We start from the raw sequence: 26,591 nt of genomic DNA, 5'->3' as shown, positions 1-26,591 counted from the left end.
CAACAAGGTGTCAACAAATGGCGATACTTTTTAGTGATTTCATTATAAACGTTCTCAAAGCACTAATGCGTTTAAGACCAGATTGTGATCGTATGCGCGGGCGTGATTGGGTGCTCCATGGCTAACGTGTTTCCTCGCAGGAGGACCCATGTTTCAGCCGGAGTTCTTCCCTAAATTGGAGTCGGAGAAGCAGTATTTTGTCAACAACCTCAGAGGTCAGTTCATGATAAAGGTTTTTCGGTTCGGGGCCGTCCATAAATGACGTCACGCACCTAGGGGGGGGGCGGGGTCAGACATTTGTGACGATGTGTGACGAAGGGGGGGGGGGGTTGAGAAATGTGACATCACATCAAAATGCGCAACTTTAAATAAATATAGACAACACGTTCTACTTAATTAAATAGACGTTTTGATGTTTTCTCCTACAACATCAGAGTGCAGCGCCACAATAAATACGCACTACAATGACAATAGTTTAAAGCAATTTGAAGCATGTTTTATTTGGGGGGGGGGGGGGCAGAGGTTTGTGACGTCATATTTGAGGGGGGGTCTGACTTTTTGTGACGCTGTGTGACGAGGGGGGGGGGGTCAAAAATCGTCAAAAATCGCGTGACGTCATTTATGGACGGCCCCTTAGATCGCGTTATTATAAACTAGCCTTTTGCCCGTCCAAGGACGGGTGTATTGCAGTAAATCTGAAACTCGCAAGCGAAAAGCAGACCGCCACGTGATATTCATTGCATCAATTCGTGTGCAATTTGTAAGGCCGCGGTGACACAGACTCATTTCATTTAAAGGTTATAATCCCTTGTTCATCACCACGTCCTTTTTACTTATATGTCTCAACAGCGTTACGGAGATCGCGTGACGTGAGGGTTCTGCCTTTGTAGTGAGGGTTGTGAGTTGATGCCGAGGAGGGGGGAAGAGGCGCCTCGCCCCCCCATGTGGAGTGATGTCAGCCGCTAATTATTATGAATGGGGGAGGATGTCACCTTATAATGATTATTTATTAATGAGGGGGGCTGTTCGATGTGGAGTGATGTCACCTGCTCATGATTATTAATGAGGTGGGGGGGGGTTCCGTGTGGAGGACGTCACGAGCTTTAAGGACATACAGACATTCCTGGGTGATTATAGTCGGTATGTGTCACAACCCTCCACCAATAGCAGCATATAGTATGGGATAGACCCGTGTGATGTAAGGAAATAGTTTTAAAAGTTTAGCTGGAAGCATATTATATTTTTTGCGACCTAGAATTGTAATGTATTACTTACGGTTAGTAGCTCAGCTTATTGAGAGTATATTTAGCATACTGATGATACTATGTAGTTTATACTTTAGCTTTTACGTGGTTGTTTAGTTACTGCAGCTACATACTATTAACATTCCTTCCCTTTATTAATGCTACCCCTACCCCCTCCCTTTGATGCTGCTAATCCTGCATAATGCATGGGCATAATATGACTTTGAAAACCCCCCGCCCACCTCCTACGCATTTCACAAGTAGCACTAGTCGCATTCCTGCATTTCCCATAAATATGCTAAATTTCTCTTGATATGCAGATTCTTTTGTCAAGGCGCATTTTCCCCCCCTTCCAACCCAGCTTAAATAGACGCTCCAAGCGTGGTGGTGTTTCATTTAGACGCTGTCGCCTCGACAGACCTGGTCTTTACCTGAGGACGGCTGCTTGTGTTGTGGCCGAATCGTCGTGAGAATTATTTTATTATGTTTTATTTTTTTATTTTTTCATTTTATTACTTCCCTTCTACGTGACTTTACCGAAAGAACCAAGAAGATGTGTATTACTTGTTGACATGACACATTTTTTTACTGATTGGCCGTGTCGGGTGGTGGAGGGATGCGACAAATTTATAATAACGTGATCTAACCCAAAAACCTTTATTATGAATAATACTGGTCGCGAAAGCCGACGTGTTTAACTGAGAGGTCAGTGTCTGTGATCGGCCCTCTCCCGGCGACTCTCATTTGCCAGCAAAGTCCGTTGCCTGTTACATCTCCACCATAATTTGCGTTCAGCTGGACAACTGGAGGAAGAGAAGAGGCAGTTAATGGCAGCGTCTGCGGCCAGGAAAGGGGACACCATCGACTCACGGGCCGAGACAGTCGGTAAGATGTTTTCCCTCGAACGCCCATCGCGCTTTAGACGGCGCTCATGTTCCTGTCCGTATAATTCATAAATAAATGTAATTGCATGAGCAACATGTGCCAAAGCAGTCTTCGTGGAGTGCGAAGACGCAAGCCTTCACGCGAGAGAGGCCCCGTTGAAATGGGTCCATAAGTAGTTTAGCGGAAGCCGCCATCCTGTGCTACGGTATGAATCTCCAGCCGTCCGAGAGGTTTGTAGGAATAATCAGAATCTTTATTTAGACTCGAGTCCAATAAGCTATGAAGCTCTTTTTTCGTTTTACAGATGTCCACTCGATGGCCAGAATACATTACCTCCACCTCGTCCCATGGACTCCGGTGGAACAATAAGGATGGAGGCGGGCGTTAAAATAATGCAGGAAAAGAATCAGAGCGCTGCGACCGAAGGTTGACGTCCGCGTGCGTTTCTGCGCTCCCGTTCTGTCCGCGCGTGACAGTGATGAGCAAGGCAGTCGGCGCCGAGAAGGCGGCGGTGATGGAGGTGCGCACGAAGGAGAACGGAGGGAAGGTGTGCGCCTGCTGCTCCTGGTGGATGTTCATCCTGGCGCTACTGCTCGCCTGGCTCTTCCTGCTTGGGCTGCTCCTGGGCCTCCTCTCCCTCGGTGCGCTCCTCAACACGCCGCGCGCGTCACCGCGAGGGATGATTGTTTTTGTACCTTTTTTTTCTCTTGGGTTTTTTTTTTTGGTCCAAGTCTCTCGGAGGACATCCGTGTTATTGTCCCTGAGTGGCTTAAAGGTATTGACAGTTTGCGAGTGACAAACAGACAACTGCCAACTGCATTCAGTTGGTGGATGTAGAGAACCCAGCCATGCAGTTGTTCGTATTTAGCTCTGACTTGGGCCATTTTTGGTTGCACATTTCACGTTGAGGCCTCTTGATAACATTAGTGGTGTTGCTGACCAGCCCGTAGCATGCAGGCCTTCCTCTTGCTCCTGTGATCATTCTGCTGGAGATTTACTGAGAGCCATTTGTTGGTATCACCAACAAATGCCAAACGTGGATTGGAGAAAACGAGGATGAGGAATACACGACAAATCCCATAAAAACAACCTTTTCCCAAAAAAAACACACGTTTGTCTTTGTTAAGAGGGTGTAAACCTGATCTGGAGATCGCATCGTCATCATCATCCTCTCCATGCTAACCGATGAATCGCAGCGTCGTCGCACGCCCTGGTGCACAACAACAGCCACTCAGGCGATCGCTGCTCATTTTTTGTTCGTTAGTTTTTTCATTCCCACACCACCCCCTGCCACCACCCCACCACCACCACTGCCACCGCTTCCACCGCCACCACTGCCACCACCGCACCGCCACCACTGCCACCGCTTCAACCGCCACCACCGCCACCACCACACCGCCACCACCGCCACCACCGCACCGCCACCACTGCCACCACCCCACCGCCACCACCGCCACCACCACCGCCACCACCGCCATCACCACCGCCAACACCTCACCACTACCACCCCGCCGCCGCGATTTCAGCGAACGAAGTATCGTCGCTGAAGAGCCGCGTCATCGATCTGGAGGGGCAGAAGACGTCAGACGGCGTGCGGCTGCGTCAGGTGGGCAACCAAGTGTTTCTGGAGGGGGCGCTCACCGACTCCGACATGGGGGCCAGCGGCGGGAGAAGCGGCTCCTCGTTGGGGGCTGCCGGCGGCCGTGGCCGCTCCGGGGGGGGGCTCGCCGACCTCAACGAGGCCGGCCTGGAGAGCCTCATCACCAGCATCCTCGCCTCTGAGATGCGGTCCGACAACATCGTGGGTGAGAGAATGGAGAGAGAGATGCTCCCGTTCGGTCGAGTCCATCCCTAAGGGAACGGGGTGGGGGGGGGGAGAGCCTGAGAGACGAAACTCGTAAGGTCCCATACTGACCATTTGCGAATGCAATGGAGTGCCCTGGATTAATGGCGCGTTGTTGCCAACCACTGTTCCACCACTCCACGACTTACACTGAGGTCGAAAGTGGTTTTCAGTATTTAATGTGCAACATTAGCACAATGCATTTTGTTTTGCCAGAATTTTTGTTTAGAAAATAAAAGAAGCAATTATATCTACTTGTTTAAGGTTAAACGAAATTAACATTCATATATGTGTGTGTGCGTGTGTCTTTTGTATGTCTTCCCAGCCCGGTTCAGAGGTCAACAGGGAGACAAAGGAGACATTGGACAGAAAGGTGATCTTTCCACGTCTCTTATTTTAAGTAACACTGCCTTGAAGAGTCGCGTTCTTTGACTAACCAGGCCTTCATCAGAGCAGAGGATGAAGGAGTAGAGGCATTGCCCGAGACGTTGCCTATTTTACATGTGTGCCCGTCTGTGGCACGCATGCTTAGACCATAATTTTAGAGCCTTTTTTTCCCTGAAACAACAAAACTTTGAAAGTCTTGTCGGACAACCCTGGGACGCATTGCTTCGTTATTCTCATGTTGCTGTAGTTCTCTCAGTTTTGTCAATGACGAGGCCTAGTCGACAGGAGTAATGCTGCGATGGAGAAGAGTGTGGTGGGGGCATTGATGGACACTGGCCGCAACGACCTCTTGACCCTGAGCTTGACACGGGGGCGCGACGGTGGCGAGATGTTAACTACCTCACCTGGCATACAGGAGGTCATGGGTTCGATTTCCGGTTTTTCTCTCTACATTTAAAATCAACACGCTGCTCTCCATTTTCACGTGATAATCCACTTCGTTGAGCGATTATTTGTGGCCCAGGTCGCTTCTGAAAAAGAGCTATATAGCTCAGTGGGCCTTACTTGGTGAAATAAAAACGTTTATTTTAGTTTACACTGTGAATATATTCCTTACAGGTTCAAAGGGAGACTCAGGCGATCGAGGTGCAGAGGGCACGGTCGGCTTCCCTGGCATCAGAGGTGCTTGTTGCACTTAAGTCACTTTGTGAAATTGTCGGCTCAGGATTTAAAAAAAAGAAAATGTAATTAATACCGTTACAGATTTGCATGACCGCTTTCTTACTAAGACTTTGTTTTCGCACAGGGGATCCCGGAGTGCAGGGAGAAGTCGGTCTGCCAGGCCCCAAGGGTGAATACTTCTACCACAAACACCCTCATTGTGCAAGGCACGTTCAGCCCAAACCAGCAGTATTCAAGTGACACACTCTTCCATAGCGTGCAAGCAACAGCTGTGTTGTATGTTCCCAGGTCAGCCTGGTTTACAAGGAATGGCTGGACCACCCGGGCCAGAGGGACCGAAGGGAATTAAAGGAAGCCAAGGTTTGATTATTGCTTTGTGTTTTGAGTATTATTAGAAAAGCCTGTTGTTGTCAGCCTATAATTTCCATTCCTTTCTCCAAATTATTATATTTAAGTTCAACATCTCTTCTGCTTTCTTCCTCTGCGCGATTTGCCTTCTCTCGGTATCCACTCCCTCTCGCTAACTTTGTCCACATTTCATCAGTTGTTCTCGTGACTTGACCTGCTTATTAGTAACTAGAGGTTTTCCCTTCCAAACGTGTCATGCCTCACAGACAGCTACTGTAAGTAAATACATCACCTTTGGTTAGAATAATGGAAGAAAATGTCTTGAAAGTGTTATTTGGCAACAAAGCCACATTATATCTCTGCACTTTGTTAACATATCTCTGAAAGCCTGAAATAAAAAAGCATTACCTGTCTTCTAGATTCGAAACATGAAACGGAGGATCCTCAGTTGCCATTCACATGATGAAAGCTTCGCCAAGGGGCAAAAACACAATTGTTTGTTTCATGAAATAGTATACCTGAAATGTCAAGGGAAACCTTACAACAAATACTTTAAAACATGCGGAGACATACTCTGCTTTGCTGTATGGACCGTAAATCCAGTCCTAAATTACATGCCAACCAAAAGTCACATTATAACTTTTCAAGCAATGGCAAGCCTTCCAAGCTTTCCCACTTACAATAGCGTTTCGTTGATACGCCCGTGCGTCCATTCACTTTCATTCACAGCAGCACTCAATGCAGCCAGAGGCATCTGGACGCACTGCGTCACCGGCAGTGTTTCCCAGGCAGCCCTGCCCGAGTGGCGTAGCCACTGAGTGTGCAGGCCGTGCAACCGCACCCGGAGGCCCACGTTGCCGAAGAGGCCCAGGCTCCGGCCTACAAAGAAGGGGGGGGACAATTGGACAAGGGAGTCCCATTTAATTTGTCGCACAGGGGCCCATGCCAACCATGCCACGCTACTGCTGTGCCTGCTTGTATTGTATTTAAAAAACGTGTGTGTGTGTATTTATAAAAAACTAAAAATGTTGTATTGCTCGTCTTGTGTGCTGTGAATGGTGCGGGGTGACGCTCCGTGTGTAGGGGAGCCAGGCACTGAGGGGCCTGCCGGGCCAAGGGGCAGGGAGGGCCTGCCCGGCCCACGCGGAGAAACAGGGCCTCCCGGGGCCGGGGAGAAGGGAGAGCGAGGTATGAATTCTGGATTGTCACATGTACAAGTACAATCTGTTCTCCTATAACGTGGTAGCAATTGCATTCCAGAAGAAAAATCGCGTTACGATAAATAATGTATAACATAAGATAAAGCACAGTCCGCGATAACACCGTGAGATGCGCATGCAGGCTGAACAAAGACTGAGGCGCGTGGGTAGCATCTAAAAGCATCCAGCAGTATCCCCACCAATCAAACAACGCCGCTCGCCACAGTCGTGTGCCAACGAGATGGATGCCTTCTGAGCCCGCAAGCATACAGGCTTGCTTGGCAAGGGCTACAAGAGGACGTCCCCAAGCAAGCGCCAATTAATTTATTTCAGATGTCCGGTGCCAATTGTGGCTGACTGGCCGATGTTCGTCTTAATAACGTCCTACAATTGTCTAGAAAGCTAAAATTACAACCTAATTTCCAGTGGCTGATGGTTTTACTCACAGGGCAGGGTCAGTCTTCAGTTCTAAATTATGTCAAGTCTTGTGCTAAATACCTCCAAATATGGACCCCATCAGTGAACCAAGTAATTTTACGACTGAGGAGTGTGATGTTCAAACTATTAAAAAGTGGGCAAAGCCTGTTACTGTGGTTACTTGTGTAGTGTCGACGATTTCTCCATCTCAATCAGCCCAATCTCAATCAGCCCAATTTAACTTATGGTTCTGTCCACTGTCTGGTGTTTAATGCAGGTGGCCTTGGAGAATCAGGTCTCCCTGGGTCCCCTGGTCTGCCTGGTTCTATTGGTCCTAAAGGTTTGTAATAACATTAGCATTACATACAAACTCCATTAACACTTTCACATTATACAATTGGTATTTCCTTTGGGTTTTTTGTCAGATTAATAATTCATTTTTTTAAGGTTTGCAAGGCATTCAAGGACCACCTGGATTCCAAGGTAATTAATCAATGGAGAAAACACACCTCATTGTCCACTCTATCTGCAATGAGAAGCTTGAGAATTCGACTCTTAGTCAAGGGTCGATGGAGCCCTTTTATCCCATGAATTTGATCAAAACCAATCCCACTCTGTGGGGAGTCAACAGTGGTTGTCATAAGTAATACATCGCACCTTCCATAGCAATGTAGAATTTCCTGCATTTTGTATAAACAAGAGGTATTATTGGAAACTATTTCAGATTTTTTTTTTTAACTGCTTACAAACACGTAGGACGAAGTTCAATGTTTTATTGTCCTTATTAGCTTTTGCTCTATTATTATTTTTATTCTTTACGCACTGCATTATCCGCATCAAGTTATGAGATGAAGACATTCATAATCTTTGCAGCTAGCAGCGTACTACCCAGTGTCCGAAAAAGGCCCCACATAGTCGACGCCACAACGTTTTCCAAAGTCGCTTCAATTGGCCTCTGATACATCTGGTTATGTGTGCCCTACAAAGAATATCGTATGCCATATCAAAATAACGTGTTTTGATTCTCATAACTGTTATAAGCCAAACTAAGTGAAGAGTCAACTTTTTGTTTGAGCAGTCATTGGTGAATGTGCTGAGATCAATCAAACCGCCGTTACTCGATGCCCGTATTGGGACCCGATGTTGTCCGTGTTTCTGGCTCGGTGCGGTGACGATGGCAGCTGGCCCGTGAGCCACTCAGGGCCACCTCTTAATTCACTGCCTTTTAATTTTAGGCAGTCCCGGCACGGCTGGTTCCAAGGGTGATGCAGGAACCCCTGGTGCGAAAGGTATCGTCCCACTTTGCCGCCACCTAACGCACAAAGCAGAACGACGAAACATCATCGCCAAACGCTTGGTGTGGAACGAGAGCTACCCCTCGAATGTCCATGGGCAGATTATCCAGAGTGCTTGTGATTTCATGTATATATTTACGGAAAGGCACCGAATTAATTATTTTCTGGCCCTCACTCGTTACGAGTCAGTGCCCTCATGACCACAAGCATGGCGACAAGCCTGACAAGATAGGAGGGGAAAGGAGTCCACCTGTTCCAGGGAGTGGGGGGAAAGGGGTCCATCTGTAACAAGGAATGGAGGGGGAAGGGGTCCAACTGTACCAGAGAGGGGCGCCAAACACGAGATTATCTTTTTTTAAAATCCTTTATATTAAGTTTGCTTGCTTGCTTGCGTGCTTGCGTGCTTGCTTGCTTGCTTACGACCGTGCAAATCTTTCGGTCGTTTTTTAACCCACTTCTCGTGATCCAATCGAGTTGACATTTTTCACACAGACTCGTTGTGCGAGACAATTAATGTTCGTGACAATTCTTTTCCAAAATTTTACACTTTTTAGGGAAAAAATTTAAATATTTAATTACCAATTGCTTAATACTGGCAGACACTCATGTGACCCATAGGTGGCAGCCATCTCAAGCCAGAGGACGAGAGGACTCTAGCTGCCACGCATATAAAGGATTTATAGTGAAAAACTTTTTTTTACGGGTTATACTTATATTTAGATGGGAAGTGATGGAGGCTCTCGGCCAACATTATGTACTGGGGCACCAAATATCTCTTGAGACGAAATGAAAACAGATTTTGAATTCTACACATTCTCCTCCATTCTACATAGGACAACAATACACACTTTCTTATAGCATACTTTGCATATATTTTGCATTATCCGCGCGTGTTTGTTTGATCTGGGCCATGCCTCTCACTCCCCATTAGCCCGTATAATTGAGAATTGAATGCCCACTGCTTCTCTCTGTGTGTGTGCACAGGTGATAAGGGCATTGACGGAGCTCCTGGAGTTAAAGGTAAGGAGGTAACGTTCGTGCTCGTACTGAACTACTGCAGGCTTACGGGATTTCAATCGAGATTTCTGCCATTGAGGAACACACCATATTCAATACAGTATCAGTGTGTGTGTGTGTGTCTATATAGATACGTAGATAATTGATGGATATTTATACAATACGTAACGGTACAATATCTTGGGGTAAAATGTGGAATGCATGTCCTGTATGTATTGGTGGGGAGCGGTAGAGTCGCGGTGAGCGAGATTCACGACTAACCCAGGAACCCGAGTTCGATTCCCGCTCACGGCCAACACCGGTGACGATTATCTGAATCGGTCCTGGGCGTCCCCTGGGTCGACTCAGCCTCAAATGAGTACCTGGTGCGGTGTGTGGTAAACATCGCCACTGGGGAGACAAAGGCGGCTGGGCGTGGTGTTGGCGACCCCACCCCCTCATGTGCCGTGCCGGCCTTCATAGGTGCTCGCTAACAGCACTTGCCCCAACAGTCTGGTTAAGGCTATACGGGGGATCTTTGTATTTGTAGCGTGACATAATCATCGTCGGCAAAGCTCTATCCACGACTGGATCAAAGGCCTCCAGAAGTGTGTCGCTGCCCTTCACAGCCTCACGATGAAATAAATAAATATCGCTCATCCACACGAACCGATCTCCTCGTTTCACCTCCGTGGTGGTCATCCTCAAATATTTGTTGAATCCTTCAGCTGCCACTGTAATCAGTCGCGACCACTGACCAGTATCCCACATAGCAATGTGTCCTGTCCCAAGCATTGCAGCGATAATGCATAATTCATAATTAGTATATCGAGGGTTACTTTTTTAGTGAGTTCAACTGAGTCGCAGACGTACTCTTTGGAGGCAATACATTTATTGATACCAACACAAAGGGGTAACTGCCCCTTCACCAGATAACACCGTATGGTGGTGGACCACCAGGTTAACGACACTAAATACACTGGGAGTATCTACAACGGACAGGACCCCAGCTTGGGTCCAGGGCCACGTGTTGGTGACTCTTGTCGAACGTCGAACGTAGATCTCGAAGATGACAACAGCAACGCTGAACCCCGGTCCCTCTGGGGACCCGGCTTATATCTTTACTGGTCGTGGCTGGCTCCGCCATTTGGCCACGACCACCTTCTCGAATCCTCTAGCAGGATCTCCCCCTGACACGTGACCACCCCTAGCCCCCCACTTGGGGGCCCCTGTGTAGACTTTACCAGTCACGTGTACTCCGGGGGTCAACCAGAGTGCCACGGCCTATAGTAACCCCATTACATGGCTGACACTCTCACACCCCATCCTGTAGGGGTCGGCACTGCACGCCGAGCGTGGTCCCACTCAGCGCTATCCATCAGCCCCTCCAGGGCCGGTACTACACCCACATGTACGGGGTGTCCGCGATGTCAATAGATCGCACGCCGTGCCTGTCTAGGGCCGGCATTACACGGTGACATCCGCGATGTCACTACATTATCAATGCTCCACCACCCGACAGCTTAATCATATCAAGTTGTCGCGTTGGCATATATGCCAATTGATTTGGTGTTTCAGCAAAACCGGAGGAATTCTGAAAGGCAAATACATTTATTGACGATGTTATAAGTTCCACTGGAGATCACATCCAGCATAAGTGTTAAATTAGCACTCAACTAAATACATAATTACATTAAAAATTCTAGCCATTTAGATTAAATCAATCGATTATTTATTGTCATAATGTAACACCAACAATATCTTAAATCAACCTGTATCACTAATTCCTCATCGTGCTAATCGCCATAATGCTGATTAAAATATCCCTATTAACCAAATAACGCTTTATTAGAATCACAATAGTATATTTTTTTAATCCTGTTTGATTACTAACACAATACACCATAACATAACAAAGCAAAGGCTATTTTCACCAATTGCTAAATTGATTCACCCTATCACGTTAATCTGCCAATCACAACCAATCAACTTTTTAAAACTGATTCACCTGCGTGGCTGATCTGATGATGTCATGTCGCCTACTTAAGAACCCGGATGAGGAATCTCTTTCACGTGAGATCTCAGCTTTTGTCAACACTCGATGATGATGATGCTAGATGTCATCTCCAGTGATGCGTCGTATGAATTTGTCCCAAAAGAGTCTTACTTTTCAACATTCAGATCTTTTGCAGAAAAACAAAAATCACGTGACTTTAATTTGGTGGAGGGGTTACAGTTAACCCAAAAGCAATTTATTATAAATCGTAATGAAATGTTTTATCCTTTGGCAATACAACAGCAGGTGTTCAGACGTTCAAACACCAAATAGATAGCTTTTACAAGGCATCAAGTCTGCATTAACCACCAGTGTTAGACTAGAGAACGCCAACAGGCGAACGGTACAAAGACAATGTAAGTATCAGAAGATATTAATCATAACATCGATCGTGAAAGCCTATGTATAAAATTAGAGAATGCGTAATTAATAAATTTTTAACAAAAATCATTTTTCTAGGCGAGGCTGGTGAACGAGGACAGAGAGGTGCTGCCGGTGAGTTGCAATAATTACGAATTCATCAGAAATCATTAAAAAAATGTTCAAAATATTAACAACACAAATATAACTCCCAAACTTAAAAACAAGTGGGAGCATTTTGAGATAAGGATCCAACTTGCCATAGAAGGGATCAATATTTTAGTTTTATAATTTAGATGTTCTGGTCGTAAAGGTTGTTGGGTGGCTCAAAGCCAGCACTGCTCATGGTTCAAATCTGATAAGCCATTCGTAATTAAACTGCGGAATGAGTTGATGGTATCAGCCTAATAAACTAAAATAAGTGCCTATTAAATTTTTGGTTTTAATTTAATTGGCCTGATTTCCAGCTTTGAGGCTTAAACACGTCGGTCGGCTGCCATGAGACATCTCTATAGCGGGACACGTGGAAGTAACGCATCCACCTCTCGTGAGGTTAAGAGGTCACTTGAAGGTATCTTAGCAGTAGTTCTGTGGTATCACCTTCTGCGGGCCGTTCTCTAACACAGAGGGTGATGATGCTCTGTGGCAGTTCTGGATGGACTATATCTCATGACCTGATGGTGACTGGGGAGAAATAAATGTACACACACATATAAATCATTAATATTCCCAAATATTTAAACTTTACAACCTCCTTTGAACCTGAAACCAGGTGGGGGCTCTTTAGAGATGAAGATCTAAGTAGCCATGCAAACATTAATATTATTATAGTAATTTACGGGCGATTCGGAATGTAGTTTGTGGAACATAATGGCCCACTCTGTTGTCCGTTTACGACAGCACTCAGCATCCCCCCCCCCCTTCTCCCAGTAACTTTGTGATGAAATTTTAGTCGCGAACAAATACTTGTTTTTTTATGAATGGTTGCCAAGCGAGCCTCAATTGTTGCGTTCCGCTGTAAAAAAACACACACAACAACGACGCCGTCGTCATCGTAATCGTAATCATCGGCATGCGCTGCCGTGCTGCAGGCGAAGTGGGTGCTCGAGGTCCTGCCGGGACCCCTGGGGAGCCCGGAGTCAAGGGGGTGGCAGGTGCGTGACGCAAAAGAACAAATACACTCCTTAAAAAAAAGTTTATATTTTAAAAAACAACGGTTTTATTCACAATATTCGTTTAACTCACGGCCGAGAAGTACGTCTATGATGCGGCGCCTGCTCCCACATCAACGCTTTTACTTGAATAAATTGGTACATTTTTATGAATTAATCTTCAATGTACAACTTTTGTTTGTGTTGAGTGAGGGTGCCCGTAACTCGTTGACACGGAGCGGAGGCGCCTGAGACAGACAGGTGGCGCCTGCTTCTTGGGCGAGGCGAACCGAGAGTTTATGGACCGCTGCGTTTTTGACCCACACAAATATATATTAATAATGAGGCGTCCATACAAAATGTGATTTGCTTTAAAGGAGCCAATTCATTGATTAATTGATGCCGATTTTGATACAGGCATGTATTGTCACCGGATCTGAGTATGTGTGAAACATGTGGAATTGATTGGACAACGGGAAGTAGACTAAATTTTGATTACAAGATTTGATCACGACACACAGGAGTCAAGTTTAGGTAAAACCGTTGAAAAAACGATGCAAACTGATCGAGGAGACGCGCTGGCACCAACTCAGGCGTGCAATGATCCACACCTCTGCAGCGATTCAACAGAGATGTCACACTTGGGAGGTCGCGTCTCCATTGAGGAATCGATACATTTTCATATCGATTTCACCGTCTCGTTTGTATCATTTCGTAGGTACATTTGTAGGGGTTTGGTCGCTCCATTGTGTTTAACATCTGCGTGTCTTTTACTGTACAGTATATCCACATACGTTTAAGATAATCAATACTTGTATCACAAGCACATATCACAAGCAATCGAGTCAATTGTAGTCGATGAACAAAGCATTGTTACACACCTGGCAATTTTACAGAATAGATTCAATTCAGGTCTTGATATCTACACACAAGACAAAGATCCCCCATACAGCCTTAAAGAGACTGTTAGGGCTATTCCTGTTAGCGAGCACCTATGAATGCCGGCACGGCACACAGCGGGCAAGGTGACCAACACCACGCCCGGCCGCCTTTGTCTCCCCAGTGTTGATTTTTACACCACACCAAGTACTCATTTGAGGCTGAGTCTACCTAGGGGAGGCCCAGGACCGGTTCGGATAGTCGTCACGACTCAGGTTGCTAGGTCCGCAGCAGAGCGCACTAACCGCTGTGCCACCGCTCCCCAAACACCCACACGCACAGTCCAACACAGAGCACCCCAACATTCCCACCATAAAGGGGCTACCAAAGCTACGCATAGAGAACAATAGAGAAACCGTAGCAGACAGAGTGATCATGGTATGAGCTGTGCAGCAAGGCAGCCTTACATGACAGGGCCAACACCTTGGGTCTTAAACAAAGGTTACCCCATATCGTGCAAAAACATGAAAACAATGACCAACACGGACACAGACACGACCAATTATCCTCAGGCACATACCAGAGGTCCTTAAGCAAGCAAGGCAGCATTGTAATAAGGACCAGGTTAGATCATGTAATTCGTTGTTGTAAACAAGCAATGTAATTTTAATACGTAGGCTTTTTATGTAAGCAATGTCATCTTTGCCTTCCTATTTTGCCCATGTGCTGGTGTAATAACACGCAGCCATTTCTGAATCCAATGCCGGCTAAATGCTTCCCAGCAATGGTTTCGTCACGGGGGTTGCTTAACCACACTTCACCAAGGTGGTAATTGCGGGTTAGTGAACGGGGGGGGGGGGGGGGGTGCATTTAAACCTGGTTCTGAAATGACTTGTCACGAATGTTATTCATGACGCTGAATAGAAATTTGCATCACCGGGTTCACCGTGGAAATATTTTAAGTTTGGTTTTTAAACCGTTTCCATAAGAATAGACTCTATAATGATTAAACTTTTTAGCTTTTCTTTTAAAAAATTGTTAACATTATGAATGTGCTTGTATTGACTGCGTTTGTGTAGGTGACGGTGGTGCTGAGGGGCGGCCAGGATCCAGAGGTATGACGCCATTGGTGCCTCGCCATCTGTGGAAATCAGGATGATGTCCTGTCTCTCAGAGCAAAATATTTTAGATGTCACATTCGTCCCTAATTCGCCAAGTTAGAGCTTGCCCAAATGCACGATACTGCGGTCATGAGTGTGTATGTGTGTGTATATAATTTCAACTTGCAGTCGAAACTCTATCTCAAAGGCATTCATGACATGTGTGCCTATTATGTAGGCGAGCCAGGGCTTGTTGGACTTCCTGGGCCGAGGGGACCTCAAGGAAACCAAGGCGCTCAAGGTAAGGAGTTCCGACAACCCTTGCTCGTTGCCCTGTTTGAGATATTGGATCTTGTACGACAACGCTAAATACTGTAGTTTTACTCTCGCTCGTGACTTGTAACATGTAACGTGCCTTCGTAAAGCATTAATTTCATTCGATATATTGGAGGCCAAAGAGGGAATCTTTGAAACAAACGTGTCTGAAGCAGCCATGATTTCATCAATTTCCACAACTGGCAGTTCTAAATCGTTACCCTATGTGTCTCTTCAGGCCCACAAGGACCACCCGGGCAAGCAGGTACTGTTTTGACATTGAAAATAAATCCTTTTAATTTGCTACATTATTATTATTATCATACACACTTTCATGGTGGCTCATTACCTCCATTCCTTTCCACTCAATACCTTTGCAGGTACTCCTGGAGAGCCAGGGAAACCAGGAATCCCTGGAGAAGCAGGCTCTAAAGGTGAACACAACACAAACCAGCAGCTAATAAACAAAACGTCAATGGCGATGCCCGGCAGGAGGAGAATTATATATTTTTTAACTTCCATCTAATTTGTGCTTTGTGTCACAGGAGAAACTGGCAATCCTGGAAAGATTTTGAATTTCGGTACGTAGATTTCACAATTTATCACTGAACTTTTTTTGTTATACCATGAAATGTGTTGTTATCTCTTTACTCGGCTAATATTATTGCACAGTCAGAATTTCAAGTTACGGCTGCATTAGCACGTGCAACCCTTTTGTCATTCCACTGCTGGATGAGGGGCCTCCTTATGCCATGCGGATTGTGGGTGGGTATTAAACCATTCTTCACTCTGCCTGTCAGTGCCGGTTGAAGGTGGAGAGCATACACACTGGAGCATAGAAGTACAGTTTAACAGTAAATTGTATTGCACTGCCCTCTGCTGCCAGCAATGTTATTCCGCAGCAGCCGACAGCAACAACCTGTTATGTCCATGGTGGTCACACATCCAAGCAACTGTCCAGGCTCCAACCTGCCAAGCTCCCAAGCTCTGGCACGGCCGGGCACTATTCTGGGTGTTTTTTTTTTAAACCGGCAGAGCTCGAGGTTTAATGGGTTTTGAAAACCATGAGAGTAAAAAAAAGCCACCGTGATTCTGCATTCATTCATCAATTCATTCATCCATTCATTAGTCGATTATTAATTAATTCGTCAATTCTTTCATGAATTCATCACTTCATTCACTAATTCCTTCACCAATTCATTAAATAATTCATTCATTCATCCATTCATTCGTCGATTAATTAATAAATTCGTCAATTCGTTCATGAATTCATCACTGCATTCACTAATTCCTTTACCAATTCATTAAATAATTCATTCATTCATCAATTCATTCATCCATTAATTCGTCGATTAATTAATAAATTCGTCAATTCGTTCATGACTTCATCATTGCATTCACTAATTCCTTTACCAATTCATTAAATAATTCATTTATTCATTCATCCGTGGTGATGGTTGACGTAACCCTTTTTTGTGCAGACGGCTCGCAGAGCTTTGCTGTCCCCGGCCCCCCTGGTGCCCCTGGCCCCCCTGGCCAACCCGGAGTTCAGGGAGTTCCAGGTGCCGTCGTTATGCCTTCATATATTTCTATATCCGCTGTTGATATTGCGTATATATTGTTAAAATCTTGTCACTTACACGCACCTGATTAGGGCGTTCAGTTTTACGTCTGGGTGCCTGTCTTTCCAATGAACGTGTTTGTTGGAACAAATGCTGTCGATTCGATGAGAGGGAGGGGGGAAAAGTCTGTATGGTTGATAAATATTCATGCACACTTTCATAAACATATCCTACTCGCAAACAGGATTTAAATGTATACATCGTTGAATATATTTTGTTGAATAAATGGGTTTAGGACAAGTTTATGTTTTTAAGTTAAATAATTTACACGCGATCGGATTACATCTCGTTACACAGTTAGTATGATTAGGGCACAACCGCATATACAATGCACACTGCACAGTACAATTACGCGAGTAGTGGCTGTTGAAGATCCACAAAAACGATAAGTTGCTGAACTTGTACAAACTCATTTGGAATCAAATAATCTCTGTTTTTTCTCTTTTGTATTATTGGACACCCAGTGAATGAGTTTCGTATTTCAGTGTTTCTCTTTTCCTTTCCCCCACAGGCATTTTGGGACCTTCAGGAAGTGCAGGCATCCCAGGTAGGAAGGAACTTCCGCAATCAACCTCGCTGGATTTGCAAAGTACACACATTCGTACGTTCCTCTGCAGTCGACCCCAAATAGCTTCGCTCTCCGCTTTGACCTGACTTGAACTGCATCCCTGCAGGAGAGAAGGGAGAGAGAGGAGACCGAGGACCCAAGGGAGACCAGGGAGAGCCAGGGGACAGGGGCCCGCCTGGACGAGCCAGAGCGACCGATGGTGAAGATTGAAGTCGCCCTCGCATGCCTACGACTTGCACTGCGCAATCGGCATACTGTCCGACGTCCGTAACTGGCTTTGTGGGATCAGAAACCCAAGGCAGCTACATAGGCGGCAATGTGGCTAAGAGTTGATGTGGTGGCCTAGCCCTTTCTCGAAACCTTCTGATCACCTTGCAAGAGGGTGCATAGGGTCATTGCTATCGGAGCACGTGATCCGACTCGATCACTGAACCGGTTGGGTGTGTTGGTTCATCACGTGCTCTGCTCGCGGAAACGTTGCGCCCTCTTGCTTTTGGACATTAGTTCTAAAACGTTTCTTACTGTCCATCATGATTATGATTTAATCCAGAAATTTGTCGTGAAAATTACAGTGAAACTCCACAAATCCGCACTCCTCTTATCTGCGAATGCCTAAAATTTGTGGCGCCCCCACGGTTCGCGAGAATTCCTCTATTCGGCATATATAACGTTACAGCCACGCACAGAAATATTTTCACCCGCTTGTGTGCAGCCAATGGAGATGTTCCTCGATCCCACAGAGGTGCAAGGCATCCCGGGACCCCCGGGACTTCCCGGACCCCCCGGGCCTCCTGGGCCTAAAGGCAGAGATGGGTTATCGGGCTCAGGTGACACCTGTCATGCACTGCATTCAAAACATTTGACCGCTCTCCTCCCGTGCACTGCGAGTCATCTTGTTTGGTCGCCGCGAGGCGTTGCTCCACCCTTGGCGTGGTGCACGCATTGCACGGACGATGCAGTTGCAGCCGCTGTTTGCAGGAGGGATGTGACGGTGGGAAAGTCCTCCGCCGTGTGACATTCTCCCTGTGCAAACCGGTCTCTGACACACACACACACGGGGGGGGGGGGGGGGGGCGATGCGCTGCTCAAGTTCATCGTGGGAGTATTCGTCTAGTGCCGTCATGCCGACGGCACTGTCGGTGTAACATTGGTGGGGGGCGGAGGGGTTGGGGACACGCGGAGAAAAAAATTATGATTGCGCTCATGATTGACGCGTCGAATCGTGCGCGTGAGAATAATTTTGTTTCGATTCGTGTGTATGGTTTTGCCACTGTAGAGCATGGTCCGGATGTCTTGTGATCCCCAATTAATTGACCCCTAACTTTTTTTTCTATTGTATATTCATTTCTGTCTTACATAAGCCTTACTTAAAAATATGAAGTTTTAGACAATTAAATGGGGGAAACAAGACATCTGGACCACCCTGTACACCGTACAGATTCATACCACACGAGTGTATGATCTGTAACCACCAACCAGTTAATTGTTCTGCAGAGGGAATGAATCTCGATTTAAAGCTTTCGTGACTGCAGGGATTCATCTTCTTGGTTCTTTCGGTAAAGTCACGTAGAAGGGAAGTAATACAATAATAAAAATAAAACATAATAAAATAATTCTCACGACGTTTCGGCCACAACGCAAGCAGCCGTCCTCAGGTGAAGAATGGTGGTGTTTCATTCTTCGCCTGAGGACGGCTGCTTGCGTTGTGGCCAAAACGTCGTGAGAATTATTTATTATGTTTTATTTATTATTTTATTACTTCCCTTCTACGTGACTTTACCGAAAGAACCAAGAAGAGGGAATGAATCGTTACTTCCATAATTCTTTCAGCCACTTCGGAGGGACGTTGTGTGACGCTTCGCTGTGTTGCAGGATCAGATGTTCAGGGGCCACGCGGATTACCAGGGCCTCCGGGCCCCCCAGGTCCTCCAGGTGACACTTGATTTTGTTGCGCTGCTTGGCAATAAAATAAAATCACTCTTGAAATCATTCTCGCGTAGGCCTAAGATACCAAACAGCACAACACATTGCGTAGTTAACTCTCCATTATCCTGTGGCCAGATTATTCCGGGGGTGAGGATGAACCCGCGCTTGTATCATAAGAAACATTTACGCGCGGTCGCTTCTATTATCAGCTGCTCGTCGCTTTGTCGAGGGGTCATTGTTTGCGAACATTCCCACGGGGGACGGCGTACACTCGGGCGAGTAAACCGATCACTTTTAAGAAGCGATAAACACAGACGACGCATCCTACATCTTCACCCCCGTTGCACGTAGGTGAACCATGCTTATTTTTTTGGCATTATCTATGTTTTGTTTAATGTGGACTATCACGGGCTATCCTGGGTAAAATGCAAACTGCATGGGGACCAACCTTGTCTTTTGGTCCTGGTTCCCCTGGTGAACGAAGGGTTGACCGCGTTCATAAAAACCCGACGTGTACCTTTTTATCACCTTCAGGTGCGGGCTCAATTGGCCCTCCCGGATTGACAGGACCACCTGGACCGAAGGGTAAGCTTGAACCACTCTCATGCTGCCTCATCAGCGAATTTGAACATTTAAAGAAAAAACTAACGCAATTTGGGCTGCGCGAGATCAGCCTCGTCAGCATGCATTTGTTTACCGATTAATTCCCTTAGCTAAAGACGCACGGAGCCCAATCGCGCACGCGAGACTGCTCGATAGGACAATCCAGAGCAGAGATGGAGCTATGAATCGAGCTCGTGTTGATTGTGATATGGGAAGGCCTTCAACAGTGGACTGCTCGTGGCTGATGATAATACTAATCGCGAGTGAATTACAACCAGAGTGTTCTCCTGCCCGTTAGGCGACTATGTCACTGGACCACCAGGGCCGATGGGGCCTCCAGGAAATGACGGGAAACCTGGGGAGCAGGGGCTGCCCGGTCTCCCAGGTTCAGTCGGCAATCCTGGTCAGTCCCGCATCTCCCACAGCAGCGCCGGGCGTCACTATCGTTCCTACGAGTTTGTTCGTGGCAACACTAGAATATCAACAAAATATAAAAATCATAAAATACCTTCTTGCTCACACTCACAACGATTGCTAAAGGCACTGCGAGTAAACTGCTGTCATGCCGTGGACCTCTAACCTCCGATGAGCACAGTTGGCTACGTACGGTGCGAAAGAAGTTCAACATACACACATACAAACTGGGCATGCACTTTCAAAATTGTGCCCGCATTTTGCATGTTTGTCGTCGTATGAAGCAAAGCACCACGGTGAAGGTGCAACACACAGTCCGGTCCATCATGAGGGCTTTGTCGCAATTCGTAGCCGCGTCGGTGTTAGAAGGTGGCGTTACGTTTTGGGGCAGCGACACCGAGTTCAATTAAAGTTGTTGGTGTTAGCATTCCTGGTTTGCCACGGGGTCACCCCTGGCTACCTTTGTGAAATATTTACTACAGGGTTCGACCTGCCCAGTCCTCTTCGGTCTCAGGACCAGATGCTGTTTGAGATTCCCAGCATCAATAGTCACTTTGGCATCGAGTTACCTAGGTATGGCATTTACAAGCCTTTGGAATGCCTTAGCATTTCAGCTGAAATCATTGACGAGCATTTGAGACATTCAAAGTTCATTTGAAAGATGACTTTTTTTTTTACAACACAGGAGCTCTTGCCGCGATGTAAGCGAAGCTAACCTAAAGAATCCCCCCCCCCCCCCCCGCCATAAATGGCTACAAAAACTATAACAAGGACGGCATGGTCGTAACAGCCATTCTGCTCAAGCAGCCTACAGATTTTTTTATTGATGAACCAACCGCTCACTAACTCACTGCAGTAACTCGCTCACTTGCAATCGGTCATCTTCATCTTATTCTTCTAACACGACGACTACGACTACAGTGGTTACTGTTCCCGTGAACTTCAATCGTTGATTCCTCCACCTATGTTGAGGACTCGGTCTTCTTCTTCTTTGTATGGCTGACGTGAGGACCCCGTTCACCAGACTGACTGATTCATCTCCTCGCCACTGTGCTCTGCCAGCGCACTGCAGGTCCCAACACTTCTCTTTCCGCTTCTACCCTCCTGCTGTTTGACACATTTACACTCTCAGCCATTGTCTATTTTAGTCGTGCCGTCTGTTGCTGGCTGCTTGGAATTTTTTAACCTCTAGCCCTGTGCTAGGCAACTTTGACAGAATAAAGAAAAGGATTTTGTCGCGCATTCCCTTGGCGTGCTCGCTGTCGCTGGGGGTCGTGTAAAGTGCGAACCGTGCGATTGTGTGCACAGGTAACGCGGGTCAAGGGCAACCAGGAGAGCCCGGTCCACCCGGAATCCCAGGCTTTGCTGGACCACCAGGTGGGCAGGTTGGCACGGAGACATCACCACCGCGATTCGCCACGTGGCCTGACCTGATGAGGACACGAGTCAGCACCGTCTTGCACCAAAAACTCGACTGTGGCTGCAGCTGCAGAAAGACTGCCGCTCGTGCAATTTACTCTTCGCAGCCACAGTCACACGCGAAAGTCGCGATGCCGTTGTCAGCATCATCTTTGGTCACGTGAAACAAAAAACAAACTGGATAGACAGAGAGACTCTGCTACCCGGCTTGGAGCAGTTTGGCAACCTTGTAGCCCAATTATCTCTTATTTCAGAAGCTATGCAAAGCAGGGACTGATGAGTACGTGTAGATGAGTCCCACGTGGAATTGAATCCTAACCTCAGGTCATAATGATTCAGCAAACCGTGAAGGGGGTCGTTACATGCCTCTTCTTCATGATTGTCCACACAACGCTGACATGATTGTATAAACAAAATATGTTAATCTCTCCGTGTCCGGCTGAAACTAATTCACGACACAATAAGTCCACAGTTTGCAAAAAATATGTGGGAGTGTGGAGTGGGAGTGGAGGAAAATAAAACCACAAGCCTAAATTGTCTCTTAATTCTTCAGGACTGGATGGGCCATTGGGTCCACCTGGGCAAAAAGGAGATGTTGGTGAGTGAATAATTTTGTATTTGCATTGCACTTATCCCATAAACGTCCCGCAGTCACAGCACCTCGGCTGTCGAGCCATCGGAGCATTCTGAAATTCTCTGCATCACCGCAATTGATGAAGGATTTCCGTTGCTCACAACTGTTGATGGGTTTTTGTGATTTCAGGTGACACTGGATATCCAGGCCAGCCAGGAGAACCAAGCCGAGGTGAGAACATCACCTTTTGCTTCCTGAATACTCAATATTTTAATACTCACCACGTTCTTGACATTATGAGGTGCTCCAGAAAGTAAAATGCACCATACACTTTGCGGTAATTTTGTGCTTTATAATTGGGAGAGCACTGTATGGTGGAGAGCCGTCTTCTGGTGATGGTCTTCTTTCCTCTGTGCGGTGATGTATTTATATTGAGAACCATATTGTGAAAAAAATTATTCTGATAAACTAAATGAAAGCACGTCTTCTGGAAGGCAATGTATTCTCCAGGTTATAAGACACCCCCCCCCAACATTTGCTTTAAATTACAGGGGAAAGAGTACTTCTTATAATCTGGAGAATACAGTGCACGCAGTAATTTTCATTCTCTTTTCTGGTTTTCTCCTTTACACAACCCCACAGAGCCAGGCCCACCTGGGTCTCCTGGTCAGCCAGGCTACCCAGGAGATCCCGGCCCACCCGGGGAATACGGCGCCACTGGCCAACCTGGCGAACCCGGCCCTATGGGCCCACCTGGGAGCCCTGGAACACCGGGCGAGAAAGGCAAGGCTCCCGCCACTCAAAGATCTACCATCCCGCCATAATTCCACAAGATTCTGCAGATCGCCGGCACCTATGGGAGTTTTTTTTGTTTAATGATCCTTTTTGAAAGTGTGTCTTTATGACCTTCGAAGGCGAGCTCACACATTTTTTTTGTCGATTTCATCTTCCAGGCGAAAGCGGAGATCCCGGCGTGCCCGGAGCTCCAGGAATCCCAGGGCGGCCTGGTGCCCGTGAGTCAGCGACTGCTGTTTCGCCTGCGTGTCAAATGCACGCGATGGAAAATTTTAACGATTAAAAGTTTGGCATCGCTCTGGGATTTGTTTTCGAGGTTTGACCGCATCATGTTCGGCGTGATGGCCCAACGTTTTGTTCCACGTGCTGTGGGAGCTTCTTCGGGAATTGAATGGAATTCCCAATGTAAGAGCTATACAACAACGAAAGCCTGCAGAGTAGAATTAAAAGCTCAGATCAAAGATTCCTGTCCCTCTTGCACTTCCCTTCTGGCAGTTGCGGCTGACGATGAGACCGGGCAAACTTCTTCCACTCGTTCCTCACTCTTGTCATGGCGATCGCCCCTTGTCGGCCTATCTTTTTCTCTTTTAATCCTCCTACTTTCTGCCACCAATCCAACTGTTGAGTGCACAACCTCAACATCTTATGTATGTTGAACTTCTATCACACTGTACATAGCCGACCGTGCTAATCCGAGGTGTGAGGGAAGGACAACAAATTAAACACAAAAAGCAGTTTTAGAGAAACGAGATGGGGTTCATCCCTAATAATACGATCACCGTCCATTTTGGACAGTAACAGACTATTCATAACACACATGATTCTGTAAAAGGGTGATTAAATTCGAGCGCGACCTGGAGGTGCGGTGGCCCAGCTCGGGCCCAACTGGTTGATCTCCGTGGAAACCGGTGTGCGGTTTTAGACACTCTTTGATTGTGGATGAAGACCGAATGCTTCGTATGCAAGTATGGGGGGAATGGAGTTATAGACGGATGGAACGAGACTGCGGAAATGCATCAGTCGGTTGGTTGGTCATGGCTGAGTGAGGGATGCGGTGTAAACGAAGCGGTGATTTTCGGAGGGAGAGTTACATCCGATATTCGGGCATGTATTTATTTGCAGTGTGCCGATGTCGCGAAACGTTTTGTCTCGCGCAGAGAATGGACCAGGGCGTGGTGGCGGTGTTGTGGGAATTCCTGGGCCACCAGGACCTCCTGGCGCACCGGGACCAGCAGGTATGTGTGTGTGTGTCAACACACGCACTCTCCACTCAGTATGCGTACGCCTAAACTCGAGTCGTTAAGACTATCAACCCGCGCAAGAACAAAGCAGATTATAGATTCGATTTCATTGCATGTTACCTGTCACGTGGAGCCGCCGTGGTGTAATGGTTGGCACGCCGGTTCAATTCCATACTTTGGTGTGGCAGTTGAAGCAATGAAAGTTTTTTTTTTAAATCAACCCCTCACCTCTCCCCACTCCGCCTCTGTCCAGCCTGCAATGTAAATGGGTGCACCACAGTTAATCGATGGGCAGGTCACGTGTGGTGGGGTAAAGTGTGGGTACGGCCACCTCTTCCAACACGTTTTGTCGACGTGGAAGACCAAGCAATTGCAGGGCTGCCCCTTTACCTTCATTACCTGTCACACTACCTGCTATGGCATGGATAATTAATCAACGTCCATTCACAAATAAAATGGAACAAACTGAAAAATGCACAAAGATGCGTGAAGAGATGTATGGTAATACATCTCTTTATTAGCCAGATATATTTTTGATTGGTAAGCAAAGTGGGTTTGGGCAGGACACGTCATAGCGAGAAGGGGTGATGGCCTACGATCGGCACGAACAACAGTGCGACAGCCAAAGATAGGAAACACTCCGGAGAAGTTGCCCCGCTGCAGATACGGAGCGATGAAATACGCTCGTGTGTGGGTGCTGCGTGGATTGAAACGACGCAGGACTCACGAGAGACGGCGACGGCCAAGGGTGAAGCCTTTATCCAGCAGTGGATTGACCATGGCTGATGATCATGATGACCAAGTGTTGTAACAACACTTGGTTTCATATTCTTTGGGTTTTTCGGTAAAGTCCTGATGACGAACGCTCGTGTTGCGATCGAAACGTCATAGTTTTTTGTTATTTTCTTTGAACCTATCTATGTGACTTTACCGAAACACCCAAAGAATATGAATTTGGTTATATTTCTTCAGGAGGGCCTCCAGGACCATTGGGTGCTCCAGGGCTCCCTGGCCCTGCAGGGTCTCCAGGTGTACCTGGTTCCACCCTCCCTATCGGAGGTGGGTGAAATAGAAAACGGGGGAGGGGGGTGGGGTATCAACATTTGCAAAGCATCAATCTCATCGAAAGTATTTATCTGTATATGCTTAGGTTGACACTTCATAATACTTCATTAAAATTTGTGCACAGCCAAAGTTGTATATTAAAACATTCTAACGATCCCCCACCCCCTGCCCGCCCGCCCCCCAACAAAAATCCAGCCTTTGCGAGGTTTGTGGGGCCTCCTGGGCCACCTGGACAACCTGGCAAGGGCTCAGAAGACGGCGGTTTTGGCATGAAGGGACAGAAAGGTACGGCGGCCCGGCTTCTCGTGTCCATCCATGCGCCGCCGCCACTTCCAGAGTGGAATGTGAAGTTTTAAATGTTTACAGTGCCCTTTAAGGTTTTCTGAGAGTGTGTGACTAAGATGGCCTCTTGTCCATGCAGGGGAGCCGGGCATTCCAGGTGCAGCAGGAGTTCCCGGTACGTGAACCAGCAACGCTTATGTGCACTTAGAGCACTCTCACTGGTCAATAAGTGAATCTCTGGCCTTACTGTTGGATGTTTTAACCGACAATGGGCTCGCCGAAGTTCTCATGAAATGAAATTAATGTGTTGTGCATACCACGTCAAGTTAAGTTTTTGTCTCTTTCCCTATTGGGACATCGAGATCGACGTTCATCGCAGCATGTTAATACACGTGAAATTTGGACCAATTTTGTCCTGTTTAGAGGCAAAACAAATCTTTTCTGGTTGAAAAAATGTATTTGGGACGTAAGTTTTTTTTTCAAAACCTTCAATTTCTTGTCTAGGGGCAACTGGTCAAGAGGGACCTGCAGGACCCAAAGGAGACAGAGGTGATTATTTATTGAGATGACTTGCACAGGGTTCTGTACGTCTCCATCCTTAATATTCATCAACAGCAGTGCGAGTTGTGCTTTTCGAATCTTGCAAACCCTCCCTTTCACCCTAATTCATCTGTGTTATCCACAATGGAGGTTTTGTGGGTTTTATCGCGTAAATGTCGTTAAACACGCCACCACCTGACACAATCAGTAAAAGTGTGTCACGTAAACATAACATGCCTAATCGTTACGAGATCAGCACACTGGTGTGTTGGAAAGTAAACCCACATTTACAATTTGAGTACGACTTTTCGCTGGTAATTACAACCAGCTTCATCAGGCGATAGCCAGAATTGTTTACGTAACAAACCTTACTGTTTGGCCGTCGG

General features: G+C 46.7%; 1 protein-coding gene across 1 annotated transcript in view; it reads left to right on the top strand.

Annotated features, from left to right (window-relative positions):
• Nucleotides 1–26,591, top strand: part of LOC133343480 (collagen alpha-1(XVII) chain-like) — a 48,129-nt gene that overhangs the window by 17,654 nt on the left and 3,884 nt on the right. The window contains 37 exon segments of the mRNA XM_061553131.1: nt 141–215; nt 2,040–2,129; nt 2,606–2,770; nt 3,656–3,934; nt 4,298–4,345; nt 4,978–5,040; nt 5,165–5,209; nt 5,329–5,400; nt 6,472–6,576; nt 7,282–7,344; nt 7,452–7,487; nt 8,240–8,293; nt 9,284–9,319; nt 11,811–11,846; nt 12,803–12,865; nt 14,821–14,856; nt 15,080–15,142; nt 15,395–15,421; nt 15,537–15,590; nt 15,702–15,737; nt 16,638–16,718; nt 17,290–17,325; nt 17,453–17,545; nt 18,087–18,173; nt 19,219–19,278; nt 19,807–19,857; nt 20,174–20,278; nt 21,598–21,666; nt 22,262–22,306; nt 22,472–22,513; nt 22,925–23,065; nt 23,236–23,295; nt 24,235–24,312; nt 25,291–25,377; nt 25,579–25,668; nt 25,805–25,840; nt 26,170–26,214. Of these exon segments, the coding sequence (XP_061409115.1) occupies nt 141–215; nt 2,040–2,129; nt 2,606–2,770; nt 3,656–3,934; nt 4,298–4,345; nt 4,978–5,040; nt 5,165–5,209; nt 5,329–5,400; nt 6,472–6,576; nt 7,282–7,344; nt 7,452–7,487; nt 8,240–8,293; nt 9,284–9,319; nt 11,811–11,846; nt 12,803–12,865; nt 14,821–14,856; nt 15,080–15,142; nt 15,395–15,421; nt 15,537–15,590; nt 15,702–15,737; nt 16,638–16,718; nt 17,290–17,325; nt 17,453–17,545; nt 18,087–18,173; nt 19,219–19,278; nt 19,807–19,857; nt 20,174–20,278; nt 21,598–21,666; nt 22,262–22,306; nt 22,472–22,513; nt 22,925–23,065; nt 23,236–23,295; nt 24,235–24,312; nt 25,291–25,377; nt 25,579–25,668; nt 25,805–25,840; nt 26,170–26,214 (2,652 nt within the window).

The sequence above is a fragment of the Lethenteron reissneri genome, chromosome 17 (assembly GCF_015708825.2).
Source record: "Lethenteron reissneri isolate LAM-NWPU_2019-01 chromosome 17, ASM1570882v1, whole genome shotgun sequence".
In the NCBI taxonomy this organism is placed as follows: domain Eukaryota; kingdom Metazoa; phylum Chordata; class Hyperoartia; order Petromyzontiformes; family Petromyzontidae; genus Lethenteron; species Lethenteron reissneri.
This window is presented reverse-complemented; position numbering and strand designations above follow the sequence as displayed.